The sequence below is a fragment of the Salvelinus fontinalis genome, unplaced genomic scaffold, assembly GCF_029448725.1.
Source record: "Salvelinus fontinalis isolate EN_2023a unplaced genomic scaffold, ASM2944872v1 scaffold_1825, whole genome shotgun sequence".
Taxonomy (NCBI): Eukaryota; Metazoa; Chordata; class Actinopteri; order Salmoniformes; family Salmonidae; genus Salvelinus; species Salvelinus fontinalis.
Window position 1 is genome coordinate 1 of NW_026602034.1, and position 13,818 is coordinate 13,818.

Here is a 13,818-nt window from a genome sequence, read left to right on the forward strand (position 1 = left end):
AGATGTAGTAAAACTCTTCCCACATTGAGTACAGCTATAAGGTTTCTCTCCTGTGTGTGTTCTCTGGTGTATAGTTAGATAGCGTGATGTAGTAAAACTCTTCCCACATTGAGTACAGCTCTAAGGAGTCTCTCCTGTGTGTGTTCTTTGGTGTCTAGTCCGACTGCTAGACATGGTAAAACTCTTCCCACATTGAGCACAGCTATAAGGTTTATCTCCTGTGTGTATTCTCTGGTGTATAGTTAGATAGCTAGATGTAGAAAAACTCTTCCCACATTGATCACAGCACGGATTCTCTCCTGTGTGTGTTCTCTGGTGTACTGTTAGATAGCTTGATGTAGTAAAACTCTTCCCACATTGGTTACAGCTATACGATTTATTTCCTGTGTGTCTTCTCTGGTGTAATATTAGGTTGAATACCAGAGGAAAACTCTTCCCACATTCATCACAGCTATACGATTTATTTCCTGTGTGTGTTCTCTGGTGTGACATCAGGCCCCTTAGAGTACAACTCTTCCCACATTGAGTACAGCTATAAGATTTCTCTAATCCTGTGTGGATTATCTGATGAATTTTAATGCCTGCTGATGAGGTGAATCTCTTCCCACAATCAGAGCAGCAGTGAGGTCTCTTCCTTGTGGATCTCCGCAGGTGTTTCTTGAGGTGTTCTGATGTGTAGAGACTCTTCTCTGCCCTGTCAGCATCATGCTGTTGTTGAGGCTCCCCAGAGGATCCACAATAGTCCCGTCTCTCTCCTGTGTAAACAACAAAGTCAGACAGATGGTTAAAGGCCCACAACAGCGGTAATCCACTGTAAAAGGTGATGCCAACAGCGTAGCCATGATGTTGTACAATAATTGACGCCTGTAATGAATGTAATGATTATTTGACATTTCTCTTAAAATGAGCAAGAATAGTCATATTTGCCTTGTTTTCACATTAGTAGTAACATCGATGATTGTAGGCTAGAAATAAGTTATTCATGTTGTTGAAACTCTAAGCAGTGTGCCAGACGACTTTTGGTCTCCAATATAGGCCCCTTTCTGTGTTGGCTAAAATTGTATGAGGAAACCGATAGTTATGGATGTAGAATATCTGCCTGGAGCAAAAATGGTGAGCAAAGATTTTAGTTTTTCACAACGTGTTCTGAATGTGAATAGGGGAAAACTCAGGGGAGTAACCTCAAACAAACGTATAGTCAATAACACAATAGAAAAATCTATATAGTGTGTGCAAATGGAGTAAGGAGGCACGGCAATAAATAGGCCTTAGTGGCAAAATAATTACAATTTAGCAAATTAACACTGGAGTGATAGATGTGCAGATGATGATGTGCAAGTAGAATTACTGGTGTGCAAAAGAGCAAAAAAATAAATCATAAAACAATATGGAGATGAGGTAGGTAGTTGGATGGGCTATTTACAGATGGGCTGTCCAGCTGCAACGATTGGTAAGCTGCTCATATAGTTGCTTCTTAAAGTTAGTGAGGGAGAGAAGTCTCCAACTTCAGCGATTTTTTGCAATTCGTTCCAGTCATTGGCAGCAGAGAACTGTAAGGAAAGGTAGCCAAAGGAGGTGTTGGCTTTGGGGATGACCAGTGAGATATACCTCCTGGAGCACGTGTTATGGGTGGGTGTTGCTATGGTGACCAGTGAGCTGAGTGAAGGCAGCCTATGCAAAGACTTATAGATGACCTGGAGCCAGTGGGTTTGGCGATGAATATGTAGCGAGGGCCAGCCGACAAGAGCGTACAGGTCGCAGTGGTGGGTGGTATATGGGGCTTTAGTGACAAAACGGATGGCACTGTGATAGACTGCATCCAGTTTGCTGAGTAGAGTGTTGGAGGCTATTTTGTAAATGACATCTCCGAAGTTAAGGATCGGTAGGATATTCAGTTTTACGAGGGTATGTTTGGCAGCGTGAGTGAAGGAGGCTTTGTTGCGAAATAGGAAGCCGGTTCGAGATTTAATTTTGGATTGGAGATGCTAAATATTAGTCTGGAAGGAGAGTTTATAGTCTAACCAGACACCTAGGTATTGTAGTTGTCCACATATTCTAAGTCAGAACCGTCCAGAGTAGTGATGCTAGTCGGGCTGGTGTGAGCAGCGATCGGTTGTTGATTGATCGGTTGTTATTATCGGCTGTTGAGTCTGCCGATAAGAATACGGTGATTGACAGAGTCGAAAGCCTTGGCCAGGTCGATGAAGACGGCTGCACAGTACTGTCTTTTATCGATGGCGGTTATGATATCGTTTAGTACCTTGAGCGTGGCTGAGGTGCACCCGTGACCAGCTCGGAAACCGGATTGCACAGCGGAGAAGGTACGGTGGGATTCCAAATGGTCGGTGATCTGTTTGTTCACTTGGCTTTCAAAGACTTTAGAAAGGCAGGGCAGGATGGATATAGGTCTGTAACAGTTTGGGTCTAGAGTGTCACCCCCTTTGAAGAGGGGGATGACCGCGGCAGCTTTCCAAACTTTAGGAATCTCGGACGATACGAAAGAGAGGTTGAACAGACTAGTAATAGGGGTTGCCACAATGGCGGCAGATCATTTTAGAAAGAGAGGGTCCAGATTGTCTAGCCCAGCTGATTTGTACGTGTCCAGGTTTTGCAGCTCTTTCAGAACATCAGCTATCTGGATTTGGGTGAAGGAGAAGCTGGGGAGGCTTGGGGAAGTAGCTGCGGGGAGTGGGGAGCTGTTGGCCGGGGTTGGGGTAGCCAGCTGGTCCAGGTTCTATTTAAGAGTGTCTGGCCAGCCGTAGAGAAATGCTTATTAAAATTCTCGATTATCGTGGAGTTATCGGTGGTGACAGTGTTTCCTAGCCTTGGTGCAGTGGGCAGCTGGGATGAGGTGCTCTTATTCTCCATGGACTTTACAGTGTCCCAGAACTATTTTGGAGTTAGAGCTACAGGATTCAAATTTCTGTTTGAAAAAGCTAGCCTTTGCTTTCTTAACTGACTGTGTATTGGTTCCTGACTTCTCTGAAAAGATGCATATTGTGTGGACTATTCGATGCTAGTGCAGTACGCCACAGGATGTTTTTGTGCTGGTCGAGGGCAGTCAGGTCTGGAGTGAACCAAGGGCTATATCTGTTCTTAGTTCTACATTTTTTGAAAGGGGCATGCTTATTTAACTTGTTATGGCTGCAGCTCAACACCGGTACACTTATGACAACAGCCAGCTCAAAGTGCAGGGCGCGAAATTCAAAATATATATTTTTTTATGTTTAACTTTCACACATTAACAAGTCCAATACAGCATATGAAAGGTACACATCTTGTGAATCCAGCCAACATGTCAGATTTTTTAAATGTTTTACAGGGAAGACACAATATGTAAATCTATTAGCTAACCACGTTAGCAAAAGACACCACTTTTCTTACTCCATCAGTTTTTTACTCCATCAGTAGCTATCACAAATTCGACCAAATAAAGATATAAATAGCCACTAACCAAGAAACAACTTCATCAGATGACAGTCTGATAACATATTTATTGCATAGCATATGTTTTGTTAGAAACATTTGCATATTTCAGGTATAAATCATAGTTTACATTGCAGCTACATTCAGAAATTGCACCGAAAGCAGCCATAATATTTACAGACACCAACGTCAAATACCTAATTACTCATCATAAAACATTTCTGAAAAATACATAGTGTACAGCAATTGAAAGACAGGCATCTTGTGATTCCAGACAATATTTCCGATTTATCAAGTGTTTTACAGCGAAAACACAATATAGCGTTATATTAGCGTAGCCACAATAGCCAAAAACACAAGCAATTTCCCAGTAGCAAAAGTAAGCGATCGTAACAAACAGGCAAAAGATGTATAATTTGACTAACCTTGATTTTCTTCCTCAGATGACAGTCCTATAACATCAGGTTATTCATACACTTATGTTTTGTTCGAAAATGTGCATATTTAGAGCTGAAATCAGTGGTTACACATTGTGCTAACTTAGCTACTTTTCCCACAACGTCTAAACAGCAACGATATTTTTCTGACACGTTTTCTGACCAAATAGCTATTCATAAACATAACTAAAAAATACATGTTGTATAGGAAATGATAGATCCATTAGTTCTTAATGAAATCGCAGTGTTAGAATTCTAAAAAATAACTTCATTACGACATCCAGCTTCGGTATAGCTGAGTACCCCAAAGTTGGGCGCCCACGACTAATTCACATGCACGACAGATATATGAATTAGCATCATAAAATGTTTCTTACTTTTGGTGATCTTCCATCAGAATGTTGGACAAGGTGTCCTTTGTCAAGAACAGTCGTCGTTTGGATTTAGAACCTTCATTTTCCCTCTCAATTTAGCACGCGCACTTGCCAAGTGGCACAAAGCTCTCCAAGTCAACAAACGGAAAAGAACGGAACACGGCAAAACTCCAGAAAAATGTTCAATAATCTGATGAAACTATATTGAAAAAACATACTTTACGATGATATGGTCACATGTATCAAATAAAATCAAAGCCGGAAATGTTAGTCGTCCATAACGACAGCTAAACAGAAGGCAAATCCATGTCCCCTTTCGCGCGCTCCAGAAAACAGAAAATGGACGGTCATGTCATACAAAGAGCTTTAATTCCACCTCAGACCAAGATAAACACGAAATTTCTTCTCTCACCGCCTCTTGACAACCAGGAGAAGGTGTATGAAGTGTACGTAGACTCTTACGTATCATGCCCATGTAATAGCAGGAAGTTGAACAGAGCATCGATTTCTGACATTCCACTTCCTGGTCAGGAAGTGTGCTGCAGAATGACTTCTGTTTCACTCAGAGAAATAATTCAAACGGTTTTAGAAACTAGAGAGTGTTTTCTATCCAATAGTAATAATAATATGCATATTGTATGAGCAAGAATTGAGTACGAGGCCGTTTGAAATGGGAACCATTTAACTGGCTACTCAATACTGCCCCTTGCAGCCATAACAGGTTTTAAGATGGTGAGGAAATTACTTTTAAAGAACAACCAGGAATCCTCTACTGACGGGATGAGGTCAAAATCCTTCCAAGATACCCGGGCCAGGTTGCTTAGAAAGGCCTGCTTGCAGAAGTGTTTTAGGGAGCGTTTGACAGTGATGAGGGGTGTTCGTTTGACCGCGGACCCATAACGGATGCAGGCAACGATCGCTGAGATCCTGATTGAAAACAGCAGAGGTGTATTTGGAGGGCAAGTTGGTCAGGATAATATCTATGAGGTGGCCATGTTTGCGGATTTAGGGTTGTACCTGGTGGGTTCCTTGATAATTTGTGTGAGATTGAGGGCATCTAGCTTGGATTGTAGGACGGTCGGGGTGTTAAGCATATCCCAGGTTAGATCACCTAATAGAACGAACTCTAAAGATAGATAGGGGGCAATCAATTCACATATGGTGTCCAGGGCACAGCTGGGAGCTGAGGGGGGTCTGTAACAGGTGGCAACAGTGAGAGACGATTTTCTGGAGAGATTCATTTTTAAAATTAGAAGCTGTTTGGGCACGGACCTGGAAAGTATGACAGAACTCTTTGCAGGCCATCTCTGCAGTAGATTACAACTCCTCTCTTTTTGATAGTTCTATCTTGATGGAAGATGTTGTGGTTGAGGATAGAAATTTCAGAATTTTTGGTTGCCTTCCTAAGCTAGGATTCAGACACGGCAAGGACATCAAGGTTGGCGGAGTGTGCTAAAGCAGTGAGTAAAACAAACTTAGGGAGGAGGCTTCTGATGTTATCATGCATGAAACCAAGGCTTTTTTGATTACAGAAGTCAACAAATGAGAGTGCCTGGAGACACGCAGGGCCTGGGATAACCTCTACATCACCCGAGGAACAGAGGAGTAGGATGAGGGTACGGCTAAAGGCGTGGAACTGGTCGATCAGAACTGGTCGTCTAGTGTGTTGGGAACAGAGAATAAAAGGAGCAGATTTCTGGGCGTGGTAGGATAGATTCAAGGCATGATGTACAGACAGGGGTATGGTAGGGTGCGAGAACATTGGAGGTAAACCTAGGCATTGAGTGACGATAAGAGAGGTTGCATCTCTGGAGGCACCAGTTATGCTAGGTGAGGTCACCGCATGTGTGGGAGGTGGGACAAAAGAGTTCTCTGAGGCATGTTGAGTGGGACTAAGGGCTCTGCAGTAAAATAAAACAATGATAACTACCCTAAACAACAGTATACAAGGCATGTTGACATTAGAGAGAGACAAAGCGAGGTAATCACAGGTGTTGATTGGGAGAGCTAGCTAAGACAACAACGGGTAAGACAACAACAGGTAATCAGCTAAGACAACAGGTAAAATGGCAATGAATGGGCAGAGAGGGTCAGTTAACTTCTTTGGTATAGGGGGCAGCATTTTCACTTTTGGATGAATTTCATGCCCATACTGAACTGCCTCCTACTCTGTCCCACATGCTAATATATGCATATTATTATTACTATTGGATAGAAAACACTCTGAAGTTTCTAAAACTGTTTGAGTGATGTCTGAGTATAACAGAACTCATATGGCAGGCAAAAACCTGAGAAAAAATCCAAACAGGAAGTGAAAATTCTGAGAGTGGTCGTTGTTAAAGTCATCGCCTATTCAATTCCCTGTAATATATGGATCTGTTTGCACTTCATACGCCTTCCACTAGATGTCAACAGTCAGTAGAATGTGGAATGAAGCTTATGTTGTGGGACCGGATGGGAGGAGAATGAGTCACTGGTCTGGCAGAGTGCCAGTTCTTGGTCACGCGCTTTCCTCATTATATCGTCTTGCATTCCATTACTTATAGAGACTGAAAATAATTCTCCGGTTGGAACCTTATTGGATATATATGATAACAACATCCTGAAGATTGATTCTCTACTAAGTTTGACCAGTTTATTCGACTTGTAATATAACTTTTTGAAGTTTTCGTTCAACGTTTGCCTGCATCTGCGCGAGCGTTTGGACACGTGTACTACACATGCTAGCAAATTAGCTAATTGGACATAAGTAATGGACATTATCGAACAAAACAATGATTTATTGTGGAACGAGGATTCCTGGCACTGCATTCTGATGAAAGATCATCAAAGGTAATGGAATATTTATTAAGTAATTTCGTATTTCTGTTGACTCCAACATGGCGGAGAAATGTTGTGTATTTCTGAGCGCCGTCTCAGATTATTGCATGGTATGCTTTTTCCTAAAGATTTTTAAAAATCTGACACAGCGGTTGCATTAGGAAACCAGTGAATCTTTAATTATATGTAAAACATGTATCTTTCATCAAAGTTTATGATGAGTATTTCTGTTATTTGACGTGGCTCTCTGTAATTACTCCGGATATTTTGGAGGCATTTCTGAACATGGCGCCAATGTAAACCGAGATTTGTGGATATAAATATGCACATCGAACAAAACATAAATGTATTGTGTAACATGATGTCATATGAGTGTCATCTGATGAAGATGTTCAAAGGTTAGTGATTAATTTTATCTCTATTTCTGGATTTTGTTACTACTATCTTTTGCTGGGAAAATGGCTAACATAATTGTTTGGTGCGCTTTCCCCGTAAATCCTTTTTGAAATCAGACATGATGGCTGGATTCACAACATGTGTAGCTTTAATTTGGTGTCTTTCATGTGTGATTTCATGAAAGATTGATTTTTATAGTAATATATTTGAATTTGGAGCGCTACATTTTTTCTGGATTTTGGCCAAGTGGGACGTTAACTTCTCTAGGATATGTGGGACGCTAACTACACACAGGGCCTGAGAACGAGGCTGGGGCCGACAGATAAACAAAATGGAGACACGTGATTAATGAACAATCCAGCAGCATCAGCTATGAAGCCAAGTGATCATAGGGTCCAGTTAACAGGAATATATGAACCAGGGAAGCCGCTAGGTAGTCGTTACTACGCTAGCCGGGAGATGCGCCTAGCTCGAGGCTAACTGGCGCTAGCTTCGGGACAAGGGCGTCACCGACATCTGGCAAAGGCCGGTTGAGGGCACATCGGACGGAATTACGTCGGCAGACCAGTCGTGATGGATTGGCGGGGCTCCGTGTTGACAAAGAAAGGGTCCAGGCCAATTGGCAAAAGAGGTATTGTAGCTGGAGTAATTTTGTTTTCTAGATGGGAGATGCGCCTGGCTCGAGGCTAACTGGTGCTATCTTCGGGACAAGGGCGTTAGTCACTATAGCCACTCCGGTGCAAAGGTCCAGAGCTTACGGCAAGGAATCCGGTGATGTAGTGGCTTCTAGTCGTCTTAGTGAAGAGTCTGGGAGGCATCAGCTGTGTAGCCGAGTGATCATTGGGTCCACTGAGCAGGCTGGGAGATGGGCCTGGCTCAAGGCTAGCTTCGGGGCTGGGCCACTCGGTGGCAGCTAGCCAGCTGCGATTATCCGGTGTAATGGTCCAGAGCTTATGGCAGGAATACGGTGATGTAGTGGAGAAAAACAGTCCAATATGCTCAGGGTTGATATCGCGCTGTGCAGACTGGCAGGTATTATCCAGGCTAAAAGCAGCTGGTGTCTGAGCTAAAAAGGTAAAGGCCACTAGCAGTGGCTAACAATGACTAAATAGCTAGTAGCTCATTAGCTGGTTAGCTTCTGATGGCTAGGTTCTGATGGCTAGCTTCTGAGGTTCTAGCTATAAGATCTATAAAATAGCAGATCCGTATCACATTGGGTGAGGCTGGTTGCCGGAAGGTATATTCATTTTAAACATGGAAAAAGAGATTGAAATATTTTGCAATATATACAAAAAGTGACAAAAAAAACAACATTTACAACAACAAACACGTCATACTGCTACACGCCATCTTGGATTACAAGGTGACTCAGTTAAAAACCATTGGATTAAGCAAACTCTGAAATTATTTAGCATTTCTGTGCCCATGAAAACTGTTTTCCCAGCGTAGCATACGGAGCTACTAAATGATACGTAGTTCGAGAGCATTTCAGAATACAAAAAAACTGTCCCACAGCAAGATCCCTAATTGAAGTTGAAGTTCATCATATGACGTTATGACTATAACTACTGTTCCCTGAAGGAGGGAAACTAGGTACAACATACTATTAAATCCACATGCTATGACTATAACTACTGTTCCCTGAAGGAGGGAAACTAGGTACAACATACTATTAAATCCACATATTATGACTATAACTACTGTTCCCTGAAGGAGGGAAACTACGTAAAACATGCTATCAAATCCACATGTTATGACTATAACTACTGTTCCATGAAGACGGGAAACTAGGTACAACATACTATTAAATCCACGCTTCGCTGGAAGCCCCGCCTTCCACAGGTGATGAGCGTGAGGCTTGGATTCCTTGAAATTAATACCGCTCTTCACCGACCCAGGAAGGGGTGGGGCCAAACAGGTGTTGTACCTCGTTTCCCTCCTTCAGGGAACAGTAATTATAGTGTTAGGTTCTCATTTTTCAGAGTAAACAACTCACGGACACTAGAGAAGCTTAACCAAGTTTAATTCTTCCCAAAGGGTCGTTACAGCTGTAATTTAGACAAAAACATTTTCTCGCCATCACAAGTATATACAGTGGGGAGAACAAGTATTTGATACACTGCCGATTTTGCAGGTTTTCCTACTTACAAAGCATGTAGAGGTCTGTAATTTTTATCATAGGTACACTTCAACTGTGAGAGACGGAATCTAAAACAAAAATCCAGAAAATCACATTGTATGATTTTTAAGTAATTCATTTGCATTTTATTGCATGACATGAGTATTTGATACATCAGAAAAGCAGAACTTAATATTTGGTACAGAAACCTTTGCTTGCAATTACAGAGATCATACGTTTCCTGTAGTTCTTGACCAGGTTTGCACACACTGCAGCAGGGATTTTGGCCCACTCCTCCATACAGACCTTCAGGTTTCAGGGCTGTCGCTGGGCAATACGGACTTTCAGCTCCCTCCCAAGATTTTATATTGGGTTCAGGTCTGGAGACTGGCTAGGCCACTCCAGGACCTTGAGATGCTTCTTACGGAGCCAATCCTTAGTTGCCCTGGCTGTGTGTTTCGGGTCGTTGTCATGCTGGAAGACCCAGCCACGACCCATCTTCAATAATCTTACTGAGGGAAGGAGGGTGTTGACCAAGACCTCGCGATACATGGCCCCATCCATCCTCCCCTCAATACGGTGCAGTCGTCCTGTCCCCTTTGCAGAAAAGCATCCCCAAAGAATGATGTTTCCACCTCCATGCTTCACGGTTGGGATGGTGTTCTTGGGGTTGTACTCATCCTTCTTCTTCCTCCAAACACGGCGAGTGGAGTTTAGACCAAAAAGCTCTATTTTTGTCTCATCAGACCACATGACCTTCTCCCATTCCTCCTCTGGATCATCCAGATGGTCATTGGCAAACTTCAGACGGGCCTGGACATGCGCTGACTTGAGCAGGGGGACCTTGCGTGCGCTGCAGGATTTTAATCCATGACTGCATAGTGTGTTACTAATGGTTTTCTTTGAGACTGTGGTCCCAGCTCTCTTCAGGTCATTGACCAAGTCCTGCCGTGTAGTTCTAGGCTGATCCCTCACCTTCCTCATGATCATTGATGCCCCACGAGGTGAGATCTTGCATGGAGCCCCAGACCGAGGGTGACTGACCATCCTCTTGAACTTCTTCCATTTTCTAATAATTGCACCAACAGTTATTGACTACTCACCAAGCTGCTTGCCTATTGTCCTGTAGCCCATCCCAGCCTTGTGCAGGTCTACAATTTTATCCCTGATGTCCTTACACAGCTCCCTGGTCTTGGCCATTGTGGAGAGGTTGGAGTCTGTTTGATTGAGTGTGTGGACAGGTGTCTTTTATACAGGTAACGAGTTCAAACAGGTGCAGTTAATACAGGTAATGAGTGGAGAACAGGACCCATTACCTGTAAAGAAAAACTAACAGGTCTGTGAGAGCCGGAATTCTTACTGGTTAATTAATACAATCATTCCCCATGCCGACCCAAACGGATACTAAATGAAACGGCCCCTGGCAGACCACCCAGACCTTACTTCGCAAGATTTGTCAATTTAGTAATTGTATTTTGTTTGAAACACTCCTGTCAATGTTGAGTAAGGACGCACACCCAATTACGCATATAGAAGTAGGACTCGTCTACCTGGACTGAGGGCAAATGTAGGCCTATAAATGTGCCCATTTGGGGATGTCTGATAGTATTTCTCATTGTCTTAACGCACCATCACTAATAAGTTGTGGAGCTTCTCAAAGCACATTGTTTTTTCACCTCAAACAGCAAATAAACAAAGTCTAATCAAAATCAATTGCAAATGAAAATAGTTCCTCAAAGTATTTGTAAAATATTTCCAGCTCTCGCCCTTTCGATAACCACTCGGCACGAAAGGGAAAAACGTAATGCGCTGATCCAGTGGAAATGTCAAAACACCTGATTACTTCTTATCCCTTTCACAAATAGCCTACAGCTGTGTCGGCCGAGAACTCACAGGCACGGGAAACTGAGGGCCCAGAATATTTTATACAATGTTTCAAGTTCGTTATAGACAGGCCATGTGATTTATAGGACATCTATTTGCAATGTTTTTATTTGTTGGCTTTACATAGGCTAGTTTTTACATAACTGGCAATGGCAATAAAAGTTACTTTTAGATTTGTATAATTTTCATTTAGATAGAATGTAGATGTATCTCAATCATTGTCTGTGATTATATTATAAATGAAATTAAACTGTTCCAGTAAAATGTGAATATGAAAATCATAACTGGCACCAGATCAGTAGAAATGGTAAGATACATTTGCACTACAAATGTGGGTTGAGCTGAACTCAAACCTGGGTCCAGCGACTGTCAAGCCAACACCTTATAACTGTTTTGCCAAGATGTCTGAACTTCTTGACGAGGTCGCTAGGTGTTGGATTACGGTTGATACAATAGCTTTCTCTATGAATTTGAGAGTGGTTACATTTCTCCAGCCCCCATCCCTCAGCTGTTTACCAAAGCAAGTCTCTGGTCAGCCATTTTGTTGCTGTTTAAATCCTAGGTTGCCCCTTTAAAAAAGCCACACAACAATCAATCAACCAATAACAAAGCTGTAATTCCACCACTGTTTTGCTAATAAGATGATGGATGGGGCTGGAGAAATGTAACTGGTCTCAAATTCATAGACAGACCTATGGATGAAAGGACTGACCATCCATGATATCAACATTATAGTTTTAACCATGTTGAGGCTATACAGTGTTGATTTACATTGTTTCTAAACATTGGAGAAAAAAAGCTTATTTGGGGTTCTGATGGGGTACAACAGTTGAACTAAGCTCATGAGGCATGTGTTATATTCTTCAAGAATCAATGGCTATAAATAAATAATTTAAAAATCAAAATATGGATGTGGTAATTGCAGATTTCCCCTTTAACACCAAACATCAGTTCAACAACTGCAGAGTTTGTACCTCTGTATTTAAGACAGTACTTACCAGTGGTAATCACGGCCCGGTTTCTCAAAACCATCTTATGGCTAAGTTCATCTTTAGAACCACTGCCTTAAATTGAACCAACAACACCACACATCCTTCCAGTTCTCTGCTGACAGTGACTGGAACCAATTTCAAAAATCGCTGAAGCTGGAGACTTATATTTCCCTCACCAACTTTAAACATCAGCTATCTGAGCAGCTAACCGATTGCTGCAGCTGTACATGTACTTTTCTGCTCTTTTGCACACCAGTATCTCTACTTGCACATCATCATCTGCTGATTTATCACTCCAGTGTTAATCTGCTAAATTGTAATTATTCGCTACTATGGACTATTTATTGCCTACCTCCTCATGCCTTTTGCACACACTATATATAGATTCTTTTTTTCTACTGTGTTATTGACTTGCTTATTGTGTTATTGGCTTGTTTATTGTTTATTCCATGTTATTCCATGTGTAACTCTATGTTGTTGTCTGTGTCACACTGCTTTGCTTTATCATGGCCAGGTCGCAGTTGTAAATGAGAACTTGTTCTCAACTGGCCTACCTGGTTAAACTATCATTATGACATCATGGCCACCTGGTTAAACTATCATTATGACATCATGGCCACCTGGTTAAACTATCATTATGACATCATGGTCACCTGGTTAAACTATCATTATGACATCATAGCCACCTGGTTAAATAAAGGTGAAATAAAAAAATAAAACATCAATTCAACAACTGCAGTTTGTGTCTCTGTTTTTAAGGCAGTACTTACTTGTGTTAACCAGGGCCCGTTCATCATTAGAACCATTGGATGCCTTAAGATGCGTTTGGGAAACCGAGCCCAGAAATCCAGTTTCCTCCTCTTCTTCCATCTCCTTTTTCAATGTGACAGTCATCTCCCCCTCCTCCTCTTTCACTCCAAAAACTGCATCCTCCTCTTCCTCCTCTTCTTTTACTGTAACAACCTCTTCCTCTTTCAATCTGAACACGTCTTTCTCTTCTTCTTTCACGGTAACAGCCTCACCCTCTACTTTTTCGTTTACTGTGATATCCTCCTCTTCCTTCTCTTTGACGAGAGCTTCTTTCTCCGTCCAGCAGACCTTCTCTTCTTTAACAAGAGAGTAGCTTAGTGACCTCATGGTTGAAGATGTTAGCTAGCTAGGCTAATGCTAACTTAACCAGCCCGCTAGATGAATAATAAAAACAATACCGTAAATATGAAATTAAAACGGATAACTAACTAGGCGACAGACGAGGGTTTAAAATACAGTGGCAAATATACACTAACGCGTCTGAAGAGCTTTATTGGTTCGTCTATTTTGTCGAGCAAGCTACCGAGGTTGCTGACTGTCTGTTGCTGCTGTTGAACGAA

The 13,818-nt window shown here is 42.1% G+C and overlaps 1 protein-coding gene across 1 annotated transcript; it reads right to left on the reverse strand.

Annotated features, from left to right (window-relative positions):
- Window positions 1–16: 16 nt before the first annotated feature.
- On the reverse strand, window positions 17–13,818 carry LOC129850102 (zinc finger protein 239-like). Its single transcript, XM_055916676.1, has 2 exons — window positions 13,219–13,818; window positions 17–755 (listed from the first exon to the last, which is right to left on the reverse strand). Exons 1-2 carry the CDS (start codon window positions 13,583–13,585, stop codon window positions 121–123), a joined length of 1,002 nt encoding a protein of 333 aa, XP_055772651.1. The 5' UTR covers window positions 13,586–13,818; the 3' UTR covers window positions 17–120.

What these genes read in the sequence shown, in the direction of transcription:
- LOC129850102 (XM_055916676.1), bottom strand. Translation starts at nt 13,585, where the DNA reads ATGAGGTCACTAAGCTACTCTCTTGTTAAAGAAGAGAAGGTCTGCTGG. An exon ending in ACGGGCCCTGGTTAACACAA is followed by an intron (nt 756 to 13,218) that starts GTAAGTACTGCC and finishes TTGTTTACACAG; the next exon opens with GAGAGAGACGGGACTATTGT.